A 19269-nucleotide genomic window follows, 5' to 3' on the forward strand; every position below is an offset into this window, starting at 1 on the left:
ACAATGGGTTTACTTACATTATTTTTGTAAAGTCAACTTGCTGCTTTTAAGCCAATTGGTTTACTCGCTTTAAATATTCAATTCAATTCAGCTTTATTTGTATAGCGCTTTTACAATGTAGATTGTGTCAAAGCAGCTTCACATAAATGGTCATAGTAACTGGATCAGGGTAGTTCAGTTTTTAGTGTTTAAGTTCAGTTCAGTTTAGCTCAGTTCAGTGTGGTTTAAAGTCATTACTGAGAGTTCAAACATTGAAGAGCAAATTCATCGATGCGTAGCTCTACCAATCCTAAACCATGCGAGCCAGTGGCGACAGCGGAGAGGGAAAAAAAGAGCTTCAGTCACCACGGTAGAGGCTGGAAGCTGGCCTCAGCGAAGACTCGTCTGTCCCTGGAGCGTCACTGGAATCAGACTCATGTTCTCCACTCCCCATGACCATCAGCGCAGCAGCAGCTCAGGATATGGCCTGGTCCCGGATATGGAAACCTTGGGATTATGTCGTCGCTGGTATTGGATCCAATCAGTGACTCCGCATAACTGAGGACCTCGGGATGAGTATCCCCAGGTGGAAAAAGAGGATAGAGAGAATAATTAGCGTAGCTGCTGTTCATAGTGCATATAAGCAAGATGCAGAAGCCTGTGTGGAAACCCGCTAAGTGATGCATTTAGTGTATGCTTTACTAAACAGATAGGTCTTTAATCTAGTTTTGAACTGGGAGAGTGTGTCTGAGTCTCGGACATTATCAGGAAAGCTATTCCAGAGTGTAGGAGCCATAAAGGAGAAGGCTCGACCTCCTTTACTCGACTAGCATGGGTTTCTTCCGGGTGCTTCGGTTTTCCCCACAGCTCCAAAGACATGCGGTATAGGTAAATTCGGTAAGCTAAATTGTCAGTAGGTTATGTGAATGAGTGTGTATCAATGTTTCCCAGTGATGGGTTGCAGCTGGATATGAATCTGCTGTGGCGACCCCAGATTAATAAAGGGACTAAGCCGAAAAGAAAATGAGTGAATGAATGAATGAAATTCAGTGACGGTTGATGACGTTTCATGAGGACACAAGAACGCAAGTACAGACAAAAACGCATATTGAGAAACAGCCATAGACCTTTTTAGCTCCGCCCTCTTTTAAAAAGAGCACAATCTATTTTAAAGCGACTGTCACCAACATGGCCATCACCAACATCAGTTTAAAACAGTTATTTAAACATTAGTAAAACATTATTTATGGGCTATTTTGAGCTGAAACTTACACTTACACACACATTTCAATCTTTGAATGGAAACATAGCTAACCGCTGCACCACTCATACATGACAGTCAATGTGAATAGGTTATTCAGTGATTGTCAGGGGGTTAGAGTGGGATGTCTTTCATTAAGTTCTTCTCTCTGTCTGTCTGTCTGTCTCCACAGGTTCAGGTATTGCTGTATTACCTGCAGCATCCGCCCATATCCTTCGCTGAGCTGAAGAAGAACACACTCTACTTCTCCACTGACGTCTAACACACACACACCACGCCATCCAGCTCTTCAGTACACAAGCAACGCCATCAGCAAGAGACTGTGTTCATGTGCAGCCTGGAGAAGAGCTGCGGCGAGAGGAGGACCACCTGAGAGAGCCCACCATTCACTGTCAACACAAGCAAATCACACACTTATCACACCGCTGTCCTGCCAACCACAAACACCACCCCATTACCGTCCCGTCTGAAGGTTTGTATGATGGGACGTGGACTCATTAGAGACACAGATGCATGCGGGGATGTCTGTGGACTCCTCTGAAGCCCAGCTCAGTGATCCCGGAGCTGGAATACTACTGTAAATTACTCCTCTTCCCCAAGAGACATTCCGGTAAACATCAGCATTGACATATTTATACATATGATTTGTTTTGTTTAGTGTCAGAAGCTTTTGTGCATGTGGTATGAGCGTGTGTGTGTGTGTGTGTGTGTGTGTGTGTGTGTGTGTGTGTGTGTGTGTGTGTGTGTGTGTGTGTGTGTGTGTGTGTGTGTGTGTGTGTGTGTGTGTGTGTGTGTGTGTGTGTGTGTGTGTGTGTGTGTGTGTGTGTGTGTGAGTGAGAGTGAGTGAGAGTGAGAGTGAGAGTGAGAGGGAAAGGAAGAGCAAATGCGTTTGTTCAGAATTAAATCTCATGCTGCGAGTGTTTCCTTCTGGGCAAATCTTTTCCCAGACCTTTCTCGTACAAGTACATCCAGGCCAAAAGAATTGCCCTATTTATTATGAATATATACTGTTAATTGTGCCTGTACAGTTCAGTACACATGGAGACTCTGCAGAACCGTTCATTTGCAATTTATTTTGGTCTATTTTTGATTCATTTTAACTGTCAGTATAAGCTTGATTATGCTGTAGAAAAAGAGTTAAGGGAACACTCCACTTTTTTTGGGGGGGATTGGCTCATTTTACAACTTTCCTACAGTAAAACAGTTGATATTTACCATTTTTAAATCAATTCAGATTAATTATTCAGATGATTGCTGGGTCACTTTTAGTTTAGCTTAGCAAAAATCTCTCAGAAAAGGCCTAGAAAATAGCAACTTTTTAGTGTCGTTTGGTCTTAGTACACAAATGAACTACAGAAGAGTGAAGCTTTAAATAAGAAAAATATCAGAACTCTTCTTGAAATATTTAAGCGAGAAGCTAATGGTCTAATGCGATTCAGTGATCTATGCTAAGCTAAAAGTCCTCTCACCAGTCCCAGAGATTGGCTGTATTCGATGCGTTTTTGTCTGTACTTGCGTTCTTGTGTCCTCATGAAACGTCATCAACCGTCACTGAATTTCATTCATTCATTCACTCATTTTCTTTTCGGCTTAGTCCCTTTATTAATCTGGGGTCGCCACAGCAGATTCATATCCAGCTGCAACCCATCACTGGGAAATATTCATACACACTCTTTCACACACATAACCTACTGACAATTTAGCTTACCGAATTGGCTCATTTTACAACTTTCCTACAGTAAAACAGTTGATATTTACCATTTTTAAATCAATTCAGATTAATTATTCAGATGATTCTGCACAAGACTTTTGGCCAGCGGAGAAATTAAAATGGTCGTGCCCAACTGAGTCTGGTTCTCTCAAGGTTTTTTTTCTTCACTCCCATCAGGTGAAGTTTTTTTTCCCTCTCCGCTGTCGCCACTGCCTCGCATGGTTCAGGATTGGTAGAGCTACGCATTGATGAATTGGCTCTTCAGTGTTTTAACTCTCAGTAATGATTAAATCACACTGAACTGATCTAAACTGAACTGAACTGAACTTAAACACTAAAACCTAAACCACACTGTTCCAGTTACTATGACCATTTATGTGAAGCTGCTTTGACACAATCTACATTGTAAAAGCGCTATACAAATAAAGCTGAATTGAATTGAATGATTGCTGGGTCACTTTTAGTTTAGCTTAGCAAAAATCATTGGATTGGATTAGACCATTAGCACCTCTCTCAGAAAAGGCCTAGAAAATAGCAACTTTTTAGTGTCGTTTGGTCTTAGTACACAAATGAACTACAGAAGAGTGAAGCTTTAAATAAGAAAAATATCAGAACTCTTATTGAAATATTTAAGCGAGAAGCTAATGGTCTAATGCGATTCAATGATCTATGCTAAGCTAAAAGTCCTCTCACCAGTCCCAGAGATTGGCTGAATAGATTAAAACAAGGTAAAACTGAACTGTTTCACTTTAGGAGAGTTGTAAAATGAGCCTATTTCCAAAATAAGAAGTGGATTGTTGGTTTAAATCAGCCAGCTTTTTGGGACGAGTCACGGTATGCAACATAGTGAGATTGTACTTGGGGAAAAATGCTAAATTTGATGTCTTGATTCTGGGGGGAAATCGTCTCCTGATGTGTCTGACGATACTTCAGTGTGTTCTGTAGGAAGAGTTGTGTTATGGCCTTTTTTCTGCATGTTCAGCTTGTCAGAGGAAAAACGGACATGATTACACAACGGTTTATTTTCTTCTGTGTATTTTGATTTTATTTAATTGTTATTATTATTATTTTTTACTCCACTGCTGAAGAGCGCTGGCAGAGCGGAGGAAAAACTCAAGGTTTCTGCTATAAAGCCAGTGATGTGTACTTCATAAGCACTGTTAGATTGCGAACTATTTGATATTTTAATATAAGGTTGAAAGGAAATGAAAAACTGGTGTATTTGATTTCTGTTGGAAAGATATTGAGGATACTGTATTAACAAGGGTAAATGTTGATGTGACCTTTTTTCTCCGTTTTTAGTAAAAGAAATAAAAATGTACCTTGAACACTGGATGTTTCTGCTTTATTTATTGAGTCTTCACATTGATCCCGTGGGCCAGCCTGATCACCTGCCGGTAACCTACCCACACCTGCAGTTCTCCACGATGGACGTCCAGTGTTCTCCAGCCTCCAGCACCTAGATTGCAGTTCCGTACAAGAAGTTTGGCCAGAGGAGAAATGGTCATGCCCAACTGAGTCATGCTTCTCTAAAGGTTTTTATTTCCTTCACTTTCGTCAATTGGTGAAGTTTGTTTCTCACCACTGGCTTGCTCGGTCTGGGACTTGTATAGATGTGCATCGATGGATTCGCTCTTCAGTGTTTGGACGTTCAGCAGTGAAAATTAGACCACACTGAACTGAACTGAACTTCGCCTCTGAAAACTGGACTGACAGTTTCAGTTTACTGTAATCTTCTGTGTTAAGCTGGGTCATCGGTCCTTTGGGAACAAACGAATTGCTGAACGGTCCATATAGAAGTCGCTGGGATAATTAGGTAAAGATAAATGCATATTATAAGACAATGAAAGTGGTTTTTGACCTTGCACATATATCAGCATGTTGTTGGAGACCCCTAAAACCTAAAAATGATCTATTTAATGCAAAAAGGGGGTTCTTTAATCTGTAAAGGGCACCTATTGTACCCCTTTTTAGGATTTAAGGTAAATCTTTTGTGTCTCCAGAATGTGTCTGTTAAGTTTCAGCTCAAAACACCCATCAGATTATTTGTGATTCCTTTCAGAATTTTATACCTTTTTAGACACACCTGGTCCAGATCCCCCATGATTGCTGAAGCTGTGAATCCTGCATTTGGATCTTGTCCAGCGTCTTCTTCACATGACAGAAGAATCAGCCACAACATGGATCCAGTAGATCAGCTGTGTCCGCTAAGAGAAGGATCAAGCACCCTTGAGGACTATATCTGTAAGTTTTTGGACATTTCAAATGAATCTGACCTCTCAGACTGTATACTTAGAGATTTGTTTGTATCATGGACTAAATGAGCCATTTAAATCATGGGGGATCTGGACCAGGTGTGTAAGTGAGGTGCATGATGGCCTTTGTAGTTCATCAGTGATTCTGCAAAGGCTGGATCGCTGGTGACCGTGACAAGAATCATCACCAACATGACTCCAGACACAAAATTCAGCACTTTTAAAACAGACAATTGAGCAGATAAACACAACAAGCAGAATTTTTTTTTTTTTATTAAGCATTTCAAACATTTACATATGTACAATCTTTTAGCAAAGGTTCCTCTGCTCTGTACACTTTCTTCTTCAAACTTCATCTCCTCTTCTTCCTCTTCTTCATGCAGATTTCCACCTCCTCTTTTATCTCGTCCACTTTTGACTCAATTGTCCTTTTCCTCCTCCACTTCTTCGTTTCCTCCTTCTCAGCCTCCTTTTTCACCTCAGTGTCCATTTTCTGTATCCCTCCCCTCCTCCTCCTCCTCTTCTTTATCATCATCTCCTTTTCCTCCTCCACCTTCCACTTCTCGTTTGCCTCCACCGTCCACTTGTCATACTCCTCCCACTTCATCCTCTCATCCGCCACCTCCCACTCCATCTCCTCCACCTCCATCTCTTCTCCCTCCTCCACCTTCCACTTCTCATTCTCCTCCACCTTCCACTTCTCATTCTTCTCCACCGTCCACTTCTCATAGTCCTCCCACTCCATCCTCTCATCCTCCACCTCCCACTCCATCTCCTCCACCTCCATCTCCTCTTCCCCTTTCTTCATGATTTTTTTCATCAGCATCAGAAAATTGCAGAGAATAATCTATAAGCCACTTCACAACTTCAACAAACCCACATAGAACTTCTCAGTTTTGCAGGCTTAATGTACCGTTTGGAACTATGTTTAGAACACATTCTAAGCATCATAGCTCATGTCACAGCATGTTTTCTTTTAAATAAATGTCTGAGGATCAATGCAAATGGCATAAAAACTAATACAATTCACATTAATGATCCATTTAAAACAGCTTTTGTCTCTTAGATTAATCATAGAGCTAGGATAAACGCTGTTTTAAATTGATTATTAATTTGAAATTGATATAACTGTAAACAAAGAAGCACAACAAATGAAACAAACACAAACTCATTTATTAAACATCATTTATTATAGATTAATCTGAAGTATTCTGCTTTGATCTGATCCACCCAGCAAGACAAACCCTGTAAAAAGTGATTAATTACTTAAAGCGAGTAAAATAATTGCCCTAAAAGCAACAAGTTGACTTCACAAAGATAATGTAAGTAAACCCATTGTGACTTGGAACTGTTAAGTTGACTTAATTTTTATAAATATGCAAATTTTACTTTCAACTAATCCCTTTTTACAGTGTCACACTATTGCAGCATGTCTGTTTTAAATTTTAATTATCACTGTAATTATTACAATATGACATTTTTGGTGCTTTATTAAGTCTACAAAATCTACAATTATTGCCTGTGTGGAATATAAAAGACACATCTCCACACTGTGCAGTCTGGAAGAGCAGATTTATTCTACTGGATGTCATTTTTCTAGATAAAGAAAAGCTGATATTTTCTTAAGGTGTATTGAAAAAGGTGATTAGTTTATCCAAAAAAAGAAGTACAATTTGCATATTTATAAAAATTAAGTCAACATAACAGTTCCAAGTTACAATGGATTTACTTACATTATTTTTGTAAAGTCAACTTGCTGCTTTTAAGCCAAATGGTTTACTCGCTTTAAATATTCAATTCAATTTAGCTTTATTTGTATAGCGCTTTTACAATGTAGATTGTGTCAAAGCAGCTTCACATAAATGGTCATAGTAACTGGAACAGAGTAGTTCAGTTTTTAGTGTTTAAGTTCAGTTCAGTTTAGCTCAGTTCAGTGTGGTTTAAAGTCATTACTGAGAGTTCAAACATTGAAGAGCAAATTCATCGATGCGTAGCTCTACCAATCCTAAACCATGCGAGCCAGTGGCGACAGCGGAGAGGGAAAAAAAGAGCTTCAGTCACCACGGTGGAGGCTGGAAGCTGGCCTCAGCGAAGACTCGTCTGTCCCTGGAGCGTCACTGGAATCAGACTCATGTTCTCCACTCCCCATGACCATCAGCGCAGCAGCAGCTCAGGATATGGCCTGGTCCCGGATATGGAAACCTTGGGAATATGTCGTCGCTGGTATTGGATCCAATCAGTGACTCCGCATAACTGAGGACCTCGGGATGAGTATCCCCAGGTGGAAAAAGAGGATAGAGAGAATAATTAGCGTAGCTGCTGTTCATAGTGCATATAAGCAAGATGCAGAAGCCTGTGTGGAAACCCGCTAAGTGATGCATTTAGTGTATGCTTTACTAAACAGATAGGTCTTTAATCTAGTTTTGAACTGGGAGAGTGTGTCTGAGTCTCGGACATTATCAGGAAGGCTATTCCAGAGTGTAGGAGCCATAAAGGAGAAGGCTCGACCTCCTTTACTCGACTAGCATGGGTTTCTTCCGGGTGCTTCGGTTTCCCCCACAGCTCCAAAGACATGCGGTATAGGTAAATTCGGTAAGCTAAATTGTCAGTAGGTTATGTGTGTGAAAGAGTGTGTATGAATATTTCCCAGTGATGGGTTGCAGCTGGATATGAATCTGCTGTGGCGACCCCAGATTAATAAAGGGACTAAGCCGAAAAGAAAATGAGTGAATGAATGAATGAAATTCAGTGACGGTTGATGACGTTTCATGAGGACACAAGAACGCAAGTACAGACAAAAACGCATATTGAGAAACAGCCATAGACCTTTTTAGCTCCGCCCTCTTTTAAAAAGAGCACAATCTAATTTAAAGGGACTGTCACCAACATGGCCATCACCAACATCAGTTTAAAACAGTTATTTAAACATTAGTAAAACATTACTTATGGGCTATTTTGAGCAGAAACTTACACATACACACACATTTCAATCTTTGAATGGAAACATAGCTAACCGCTGCACCACTGTTACATGACAGTCAATGTGAATAGGTTATTCAGTGATTGTCAGGGGGTTAGAGTGGGATGTCTTTCATTAAGTTCTTCTCTCTGTCTGTCTGTCTGTCTCCACAGGTTCAGGTATTGCTGTATTACCTGCAGCATCCGCCCATATCCTTCGCTGAGCTGAAGAAGAACACACTCTACTTCTCCACTGACGTCTAACACACACACACGCCACGCCATCCAGTTCTTCAGTACTCAAGCAACGCCATCAGCAAGAGACTGTGTTCATGTGCAGCCTGGAGAAGAGCTGCGGCGAGAGGAGGACCACCTGAGAGAGCCCACCATTCACTGTCAACACAAGCAAATCACACTTATCACACCGCTGTCCGGCCAACCACAAACACCACCCCATTACCGTCCCGTCTGAAGGTTTGTATGATGGGACGTGGACTCATTAGAGACACAGATGCATGCGGGGATGTCTGTGGACTCCTCTGAAGCCCAGCTCAGTGATCCCGGAGCTGGAATACTACTGTAAATTACTCCTCTTCCCCAAGAGACATTCCGGTAAACATCAGCATTGACATATTTATACATATGATTTGTTTTGTTTAGTGTCAGAAGCTTTTGTGCATGTGATATGAGCGTGTGTGTGTGTGTGTGTGTGTGTGTGTGTGTGTGTGTGTGTGTGTGTGTGTGTGTGTGTGTGTGTGTGTGTGTGTGTGTGTGTGTGTGTGTGTGTGTGTGTGTGTGTGTGTGTGTGTGTGTGAGTGTGAGTGAGAGAGAGGGAAAGGAAGAGCAAATGCGTTTGTTCAGAATTAAATCTCATGCTGCGAGTGTTTCCTTCTAAGCAAATCTTTTCCCAGACCTTTCTCATCCAAGTACATCCAGGCCAAAAGAATTGCCCTATTTATTATGAATATATACTGTTAATTGTGCCTGTACAGTTCAGTACACATGGAGACTCTGCAGAACCGTTCATTTGCAATTTATTTTGGTCTAGTTTTGATTCATTTTAACTGTCAGTATAGGCTTGATTATGCTGTAGAAAAGAGTTAAGGGAACACTCCACTTTTTTTTGGGGGGGTGGGGGGGGGGGGGGGGAATTGGCTCATTTTACAACTTTCCTACAGTAAAACAGTTGATATTTACCATTTTTAAATCAATTCAGATTAATTATTCAGATGATTGCTGGGTCACTTTTAGTTTAGCTTAGCAAAAATCATTGAATTTGATTAGACCATTAGCACCTCTCTCAGAAAAGGCCTAGAAAATAGCAACTTTTTAGTGTCGTTAGGTCTTAGTACACAAATGAACTACAGAAGAGTGAAGCTTTAAATAAGAAAAATATCAGAACTCTTCTTGAAATATTTAAGCGAGAAGCTAATGGTCTAATGCGATTCAATGATCTATGCTAAGCTAAAAGTCCTCTCACCAGTCCCAGAGATTGACTGAATAGATTAAAGCAAGGTAAAACTGAACTGTTTCACTTTAGGAGAGTTGTAAAATGAGCCTATTTCCAAAATAAGAAGTGGATTGTTGGTTTAAATCAGCCAGCTTTTTGGGACGAGTCACGGTATGCAACATAGTGAGATTGTACTTGGGGAAAAATGCTAAATTTGATGTCTTGATTCTGGGGGGAAATCGTCTCTTGATGTGTCTGACGATACTTCAGTGTGTTCTGTAGGAAGAGTTGTGTTATGGCCTTTTTTCTGCATGTTCAGCTTGTCAGAGGAAAAACGGACATGATTACACAACGGTTTATTTTCTTCTGTGTATTTTGATTTTATTTAATTGTTATTATTATTATTTTTTATTCCACTGCTGAAGAGCGCTGGCAGAGCGGAGGAAAAACTCAAGGTTTCTGCTATAAAGCCAGTGATGTGTACTTCATAAGCACTGTTAGATTGCAAACTATTTGATATTTTAATATAAGATTGAAAGGAAATGAAACACTGGTGTATTTGATTTCTGTTGGAAAGATATTGAGGATACTGTATTAACAAGGGTAAATGTTGATGTGACCTTTTTTCTCCGTTTTTAGTAAAATAAATAAAAATGTACCTTGAACACTGGATGTTTCTGCTTTATTTATTGAGTCTTCACATTGATCTCGTGGGCCAGCCTGATCACCTGCCGGTTACCTACCCACACCTGCAGTTCTCCACGATGGACGTCCAGTGTTCTCCAGCCTCCAGCACCTAGATTGCAGTTCCGTACAAGAAGTTTGGCCAGAGGAGAAATGGTCATGCCCAACTGAGCCATGCTTCTCAAAAAGTTTTTATTTCCTTCACTTTCGTCAATTGGTGAAGATTGTTCCTCACCACTGGCTTGCTCGGTCTGGGACTTGTATAGATGTGCATCGATGGATTCGCTCTTCAGTGTTTGGACGTTCAGCAGTGAAAATTAGACCACACTGAACTGAACTGAACTTCGCCTCTGAAAACTGGACTGACAGTTTCAGTTTACTATAATCTTTTGTGTTAAGCTGGGTCATCGGTCCTTTGGGAACAAACGAATTGCTGAACGGTCCATATAGAAGTCGCTGGGATAATTAGGTAAAGATAAATGCATATTATAAGACAATGAAAGTGTTTTTTGACCTTGCACATATATCAGCATGTTGTTGGAGACCCCTAAAACCTAAAAATGATCTATTTAATGCAAAATGGGGGTTCTTTAATCTGTAAAGGGCACCTATTGTACCCCTTTTTAGGATTTAAGGTAAGTCTTTTGTGTCTCCAGAATGTGTCTGTTAAGTTTCAGCTCAAAACACCCATCAGATTATTTGTGATTCCTTTTAGAATTTTATACCTTTTTAGACACACCTGGTCCAGATCCCCCATGATTGCTGAAGCTGTGAATCCTGCATTTGGATCTTGTCCAGCGTCTTCTTCACATGACAGAAGAATCAGCCACAACATGGATCCAGTAGATCAGCTGTGTCCGCTAAGACAAGGATCAAGCACCCTTGAGGACTATATCTGTAAGTTTTTGGACATTTCAAATGAATCTGACCTCTCAGACTGTATACTTGGAGATTTGTTTGTATCATGGACTAAATGAGCCATTTAAATCATGGGGGATCTGGACCAGGTGTGTAAGTGAAGTGCATGATGGCCTTTGTAGTTCATCAGTGATTCTGCAAAGGCTGGATCGCTGGTGACCGTGACAAGAATCATCACCAACATGACTCCAGACACAAAATTCAGCACTTTTAAAACAGACAATTGAGCAGATAAACACAACAAGCAGAATTTTTTTTTTTTATTAAGCATTTCAAATATTTACATATGTACAATCTTTTAGCAAAGGTTCCTCTGCTCTGTACACTTTCTTCTTCAAACTTCATCTCCTCTTCTTCCTCTTCTTCATGCAGGTTTCCACCTCCTCCTTTATCTCGTCCTCTTTTGTGTCAATTTTCCTTTTCCTCCTCCACTTCTTCGTTTCCTCCTTCTCAGCCTCCTTTTTCACCTCAGTGTCCATTTTCTGTATTCCTCCCCTTCTCCTCCTCCTCCTCTTCTTTATCATCATCTCCTTTTCCTCCTCCACCTTCCACTTCTCGTTTGCCTCCACCGTCCACTTGTCATACTCCTTCCACTTCATCCTCTCATCCGCCACCTCCCACTCCATCTCCTCCACCTCCATCTCTTCTCCCTCCTCCACCTTCCACTTCTCATTCTCCTCCACCGTCCACTTGTCATAGTCCTCCCACTCCATCCTCTCATCCTCCACCTCCCACTCCATCTCCTCCACCTCCATCTCCTCTTCCCCTTTCTTCATGATTTCTTTCATCAGCATCAGGAAATTGGAGAGAATAATCTATAAGCCACTTCACAACTTCAACAAACCCACATAGAACTTCTCAGTTTTGCAGGCTTAATGTACCGTTTGGAACTACGATTAGAACACATTCTACGCATCATAGCTCATGTCACAGCATGTTTTCTTTTAAATAAATGTCTGAGGATCAATGCAAATGGCATAAAAACTAATACAATTCACATTAATGATCCATTTAAAACAGCTTTTGTCTCTTAGATTAGTTATAGAGCTAGGATAAATGCTATTTTAAATTGATTATTAATTTGAAATTGATATAACTGTAAACAAAGAAGCACAACAAATGAAATAAACACAAACTCATTTATTAAACATCATTTATTATAGATTAATCTGAAGTATTCTGCTTTGATTTGATCCACCCAGCAAGACAAACCCTGTAAAAAGTGATTAATTACTTAAAGCGAGTAAAATAATTGCCCTAAAAGCAACAAGTTGACTTCACAAAGATAATGTAAGTAAACCCATTGTGACTTGGAACTGTTAAGTTGACTTAATTTTTATAAATATGCTAATTTTACTTTCAACTAATCCCTTTTTACAGTGTCACACTATTGCAGCATGTCTGTTTTAAATTTTAATTATCACTGTAATTATTACAATATGACATTTTTGGTGCTTTATTTAGTCTACAAAATCTACAATTATTGCCTGTGTGGAATATAAAAGACACATCTCCACACTGTGCAGTCTGGAAGAGCAGATTTATTCTACTGGATGTCATTTTTCTAGATAAAGAAAAGCTGATATTTTTTTAAGGTGTATTGAAAAAGGTGATTAGTTTATCCAAAAAAAGAAGTACAATTTGCATATTTATAAAAGTTAAGTCAACATAACAGTTCCAAGTTACAATGGGTTTACTTACATTATTTTTGTAAAGTCAACTTGCTGCTTTTAAGCCAATTGGTTTACTCGCTTTAAATATTCAATTCAATTCAATTCAGCTTTATTTGTATAGCGCTTTTACAATGTAGATTGTGTCAAAGCAGCTTCACATAAATGGTCATAGTAACTGGATCAGGGTAGTTCAGTTTTTAGTGTTTAAGTTCAGTTCAGTTTAGCTCAGTTCAGTGTGGTTTAAAGTCATTACTGAGAGTTCAAACATTGAAGAGCAAATTCATCAATGCGTAGCTCTACCAATCCTGAACCATGCGAGCCAGTGGCGACAGCGGAGAGGGAAAAAAAGAGCTTCAGTCACCACGGTAGAGGCTGGAAGCTGGCCTCAGCGAAGACTCGTCTGTCCCTGGAGCGTCACTGGAATCAGACTCATGTTCTCCACTCCCCATGACCATCAGCGCAGCAGCAGCTCAGGATATGGCCTGGTCCCGGATATGGAAACCTTGGGATTATGTCGTCGCTGGTATTGGATCCAATCAGTGACTCCGCATAACTGAGGACCTCGGGATGAGTATCCCCAGGTGGAAAAAGAGGATAGAGAGAATAATTAGCGTAGCTGCTGTTCATAGTGCATATAAGCAAGATGCAGAAGCCTGTGTGGAAACCCGCTTGGTGATGCATTGAGTGTATGCTTTACTAAACAGATAGGTCTTTAATCTAGTTTTGAACTGGGAGAGTGTGTCTGAGCCTCGGACATTATCAGGAAGGCTATTCCAGAGTGTAGGAGCCATAAAGGAGAAGGCTCGACCTCCTTTACTCGACTAGCGTGGGTTTCTTCCGGGTGCTTCGGTTTTCCCCACAGCTCCAAAGACATGCGGTATAGGTAAATTCGGTAAGCTAAATTGTCAGGTTATGTGTGTGAAAGAGTGTGTATCAATGTTTCCCAGTGATGGGTTGCAGCTGGATATGAATCTGCTGTGGCGACCCCAGATTAATAAGGGACTAAGCCGAAAAGAAAATGAGTGAATGAATGAATGAAATTCAGTGACGGTTGATGACGTTTCATGAGGACACAAGAACGCAAGTACAGACAAAACCGCATATTGAGAAACAGCCATAGACCTTTTTAGCTCCGCCCTCTTTTAAAAAGAGCACAATCTAATTTAAAGGGACTGTCACCAACATGGCCATCACCAACATCAGTTTAAAACAGTTATTTAAACATTAGTAAAACATTATTTATGGGCTATTTTGAGCTGAACCTTACACATACACACACATTTCAATCTTTGAATGGAAACATAGTCAACGGCTGCACCACTCGTACATGACAGTCAATGTGAATAGGTTATTCAGTAATTGTCAGGGGGTTAGAGTGGGATGTCTTTCATTAAGTTCTTCTCTCTGTCTGTCTGTCTGTCTCCACAGGTTCAGGTATTGCTGTATTACCTGCAGCATCCGCCCATATCCTTCGCTGAGCTGAAGAAGAACACACTCTACTTCTCCACTGACGTCTAACACACACACACGCCACGCCATCCGGTTCTTCAGTACACAAGCAACGCCATCAGCAAGAGACTGTGTTCATGTGCAGCCCGGAGAAGAGCTGCGGCGAGAGGAGGACCACCTGAGAGAGCCCACCATTCACTGTCAACACAAGCAAATCACACACTTATCACACCGCTGTCCTGCCAACCACAAACACCACCCCATTACAGTCACGTCTAAAGGTTTGTATGATGGGACGTGGACTCATCAGAGACACAGATGCATGCGGGGATGTCTGTGAACTCCTCTGAAGCCCAGCTCAGTGATCCCAGAGCTGGAATACTACGGTAAATTTCTCCTCTTCCCCAAGAGACATTCCGGTAAACATCAGCATTGACATGTTTATACATATGATTTGTTTTGTTTAGTGTCAGAAGCTTTTGTGCATGTGATATGAGCGTGTGTGTGTGTGTGTGTGTGTGTGTGTGTGTGTGTGTGTGTGTGTGTGTGTGTGTGTGTGTGTGTGTGTGTGTGTGTGTGTGTGTGTGTGTGTGTGTGTGTGAGTGTGAGTGAGAGAGAGGGAAAGGAAGAGCAAATGCGTTTGTTCAGAATTAAATCTCATGCTGCGAGTGTTTCCTTCTAAGCAAATCTTTTCCCAGACCTTTCTCATCCAAGTACATCCAGGCCAAAAGAATTGCCCTATTTATTATGAATATATACTGTTAATTGTGCCTGTACAGTTCAGTACACATGGAGACTCTGCAGAACTGTTCATTTGCAATTTATTTTGGTCTATTTTTGATTCATTTTAACTGTCAGTATAGGCTTGATTATGCTGTAGAAAAGAGTTAAGGGAACACTCCACTTTTTTGGGGGGGGATTGCCTCATTTTATAACTTTCCTAGAGTTAAACAGTTGATATTTACCATTTTTAAATCAATTCAGATTAATTATTCAGATGATTGCTGGGTCACTTTTAGTTTAGCTTAGCAAAAATCATTGAATTTGATTAGACCATTAGCACCTCTCTCAGAAAAGGCCTAGAAAATAGCAACTTTTTAGTGTCGTTAGGTCTTAGTACACAAATGAACTACAGAAGAGTGAAGCTTTAAATAAGAAAAATATCAGAACTCTTCTTGAAATATTTAAGCGAGAAGCTAATGGTCTAATGCGATTCAGTGATCTATGCTAAGCTAAAAGTCCTCTCACCAGTCCCAGAGATTGGCTGAATAGATTAAAGCAAGGTAAAACTGAACTGTTTCACTTTAGGAGAGTTGTAAAATGAGCCTATTTCCAAAATAAGAAGTGGATTGTTGGTTTAAATCAGCCAGCTTTTTGGGACGAGTCACGGTATGCAACATAGTGAGATTGTACTTGGGGAAAAATGCTAAATTTGATGTCTTGATTCTGGGGGGAAATCGTCTCCTGATGTGTCTGACGATACTTCAGTGTGTTCTGTAGGAAGAGTTGTGTTATGGCCTTTTTTCTGCATGTTCAGCTTGTCAGAGGAAAAACGGACATGATTACACAACGGTTTATTTTCTTCTGTGTATTTTGATTTTATTTAATTGTTATTATTATTATTTTTTATTCCACTGCTGAAGAGCGCTGGCAGAGCGGAGGAAAAACTCAAGGTTTCTGCTATAAAGCCAGTGATGTGTACTTCATAAGCACTGTTAGATTGCAAACTATTTGATATTTTAATATAAGATGGAAAGGAAATGGAAAACTGGTGTATTTGATTTCTGTTGGAAAGATATTGAGGATACTGTATTAACAAGGGTAAATGTTGATGTGACCTTTTTTCTCCGTTTTTAGTAAAATAAATAAAAATGTACCTTGAACACTGGATGTTTCTGCTTTATTTATTGAGTCTTCACATTGATCCCGTGGGCCAGCCTGATCACCTGCCGGTTACCTACCCACACCTGCAGTTCTCCACGATGGACGTCCAGTGTTCTCCAGCCTCCAGCACCTAGATTGCAGTTCCGTACAAGAAGTTTGGCCAGAGGAGAAATGGTCATGCCCAACTGAGCCATGCTTCTCTAAAAGTTTTTATTTCCTTCACTTTCGTCAATTGGTGAAGATTGTTCCTCACCACTGGCTTGCTCGGTCTGGGACTTGTATAGATGTGCATCGATGGATTCGCTCTTCAGTGTTTGGACGTTCAGCAGTGAAAATTAGACCACACTGAACTGAACTGAACTTCGCCTCTGAAAACTGGACTGACAGTTTCAGTTTACTATAATCTTCTGTGTTAAGCTGGGTCATCGGTCCTTTGGGAACAAACGAATTGCTGAACGGTCCATATAGAAGTCGCTGGGATAATTAGGTAAAAATAAATGCATATTATAAGACAATGAAAGTGTTTTTTGACCTTGCACATATATCAGCATGTTGTTGGAGACCCCTAAAACCTAAAAATGATCTTTTTAATGCAAAAAGGGGGTTCTTTAATCTGTAAAGGGCACCTATTGTACCCCTTTTTAGGATTTAAGGTAAGTCTTTTGTGTCTCCAGAATGTGTCTGTTAAGTTTCAGCTCAAAACACCCATCAGATTATTTGTGATTCCTTTTAGAATTTTATACCTTTTTAGACACACCTGGTCCAGATCCCCCATGATTGCTGAAGCTGTGAATCCTGCATTTGGATCTTGTCCAGCGTCTTCTTCACATGACAGAAGAATCAGCCACAACATGGATCCAGTAGATCAGCTGTGTCCGCTAAGACAAGGATCAAGCACCCTTGAGGACTATATCTGTAAGTTTTTGGACATTTCAAATGAATCTGACCTCTCAGACTGTATACTTAGAGATTTGTTTGTATCATGGACTAAATGAGCCATTTAAATCATGGGGGATCTGGACCAGGTGTGTGAGTGAGGTGCATGATGGCCTTTGTAGTTTATCAGTGATTCTGCAAAGGCTGGATCGCTAGTGACCGTGACAAGAATCATCACCAACATGACTCCAGACACAAAATTCAGCACTTTTAAAACAGACAATTGAGCAGATAAACACAACAAGCAGAATTTTTTTTTTTTTATTAAGCATTTCAAACATTTACATATGTACAATCTTTTAGCAAAGGTTCCTCTGCTCTGTACACTTTCTTCTTCAAACTTCATCTCCTCTTCTTCCTCTTCTTCATGCAGGTTTCCACCTCCTCCTTTATCTCGTCCTCTTTTGACTCAATTGTCCTTTTCCTCCTCCACTTCTTCGTTTCCTCCTTCTCAGCCTCCTTTTTCACCTCAGTGTCCATTTTCTGTATCCCTCCCCTTCTCCTCCTCCTCCTCTTCTTTATCATCATCTCCTTTTCCTCCTCCACCTTCCACTTCTCGTTTGCCTCCACCGTCCACTTCTCATACTCCTCCCACTTCATCCTCTCATCCGCCACCTCCCACTCCATCTCCTCCACCTCCATCTCTTCTCCCTCCTCCACCTTCCACTTCTCATTCTCCTCCACCTTCCACTTCTCATTCGCCTCCACCGTCCACTTCTCATAGTCCTCCCACTCCATCCTCTCATCCTCCACCTCCCACTCCATCTCCTCCACCTCCATCTCCTCTTGCCCTTTCTTCATGATTTCTTTCATCAGCATCAGAAAATTGGAGAGAATAATCTATAAGCCACTTCACAACTTCAACAAACCCACATAGAACTTCTCAGTTTTGCAAGGCTTAATGTACCGTTTGGAACTACGATTAGAACACATTCTACGCATCATAGCTCATGTCACAGCATGTTTTCTTTTAAATAAATGTCTGAGGATCAATGCAAATGGCATAAAAACTAATACAATTCACATTAATGATCCATTTATAACAGCTTTTGTCTCTTAGATTAATCATAGAGCTAGGATAAACGCTCTTTTAAATTGATTATTAATTTGAAATTGATATAACTGTAAACAAAGAAGTACAACAAATGAAACAAACACAAACTCATTTATTAAACATCATTTATTATAGATTAATCTGAAGTATTCTGCTTTGATCTGATCCACCCAGCAAGACAAACCCTGTAAAAAGTGATTAGTTACTTAAAGCGAGTAAAATAATTGCCCTAAAAGCAACAAGTTGACTTCACAAAGATAATGTAAGTAAACCCATTGTGACTTGGAACTGTTAAGTTGACTTAATTTTTATAAATATGCAAATTTTACTTTCAACTAATCCCTTTTTACAATGTCACACTATTGCAGCATGTCTGTTTTAAATTTTAATTATCACTGTAATTATTACAATATGACATTTTTGGTGCTTTATTAAGTCTACAAAATCTACAATTATTGCCTGTGTGGAATATAAAAGACACATCTCCACACTGTGCAGTCTGGAAGAGCAGATTTATTCTACTGGATGTCATTTTTCTAGATAAAGAAAAGCTTTTGGTCATAGTAACTGGATCAGGGTAGTTCAGTTTTTAGTGTTTAAGTTCAGTTCAGTTTAGCTCAGTTCAGTGTGGTTTAAAGTCATTACTGAGAGTTTAAACATTGAAGAGCAAATTCATCGATGCGTAGCTCTACCAATCCTGAACCATGCGAGCCAGTGGCGACAGCTGAGAGGGAAAAAAAAGAGCTTCAGTCACCACGGTGGAGGCTGGAAGCTGGCCTCAGCGAAGACTCGTCTGTCCCTGGAGCGTCACTGGAATCAGACTCATGTTCTCCACTCCCCATGACCATCAGCGCAGCAGCAACTCAGGATATGGCCTGGTCCCGGATATGGAAACCTTGGGATCATGTCGTCGCTGGTCTTGGATCCAATCAGTGACTCCGCATAACTGAGGACCTCGGGATGAGTATCCCCAGGTGGAAAAATAGGATAGAGAGAATAATTAGCGTAGCTGCTGTTCATAGTGCATATAAGCAAGATGCAGAAGCCTGTGTGGAAA

At 40.4% G+C, this 19269-nt stretch overlaps 2 protein-coding genes and 1 long non-coding RNA gene across 3 annotated transcripts in view; 2 read left to right on the top strand and 1 right to left on the bottom strand.

Moving 5' to 3' along the window:
- The window catches only part of abr (ABR activator of RhoGEF and GTPase), a 338299-nt gene extending 322076 nt beyond the window's left edge, over window positions 1–16223 (top strand). Inside the window, 2 exon segments of the mRNA NM_001368694.1 lie at window positions 8980–9506; window positions 15449–16223. The gene's annotated coding sequence lies outside the window, so the exon portion shown is untranslated.
- On the top strand, window positions 1408–4279 carry LOC147844472 (uncharacterized). Its single transcript, XR_015492090.1, has 3 exons — window positions 1408–1991; window positions 2101–2508; window positions 3416–4279. It is a non-coding gene; the product is annotated as an uncharacterized LOC147844472 (long non-coding RNA).
- Window positions 10230–14319, bottom strand: LOC147844473 (uncharacterized). Its single transcript, XM_087254658.1, has 2 exons — window positions 11399–14319; window positions 10230–11037 (listed from the first exon to the last, which is right to left on the bottom strand). Exon 1 carries the CDS (start codon window positions 12008–12010, stop codon window positions 11558–11560), a length of 453 nt encoding a protein of 150 aa, XP_087110784.1. The 5' UTR covers window positions 12011–14319; the 3' UTR covers window positions 10230–11037; window positions 11399–11557.
- Window positions 16224–19269: the final 3046 nt, after the last annotated feature.

This window comes from Danio rerio, chromosome 5 (assembly GCF_052040795.2).
Source record: "Danio rerio strain M-AB ecotype USA chromosome 5, GRCz13ab, whole genome shotgun sequence".
NCBI lineage: Eukaryota > Metazoa > Chordata > Actinopteri > Cypriniformes > Danionidae > Danio > Danio rerio.

Excerpts from the sequence above, each read along its gene's own strand:
- LOC147844473 (XM_087254658.1), bottom strand. The coding sequence starts at position 12,010 with ATGCTGATGAAAGAAATCATGAAGAAAGGGGAAGAGGAGATGGAGGTG.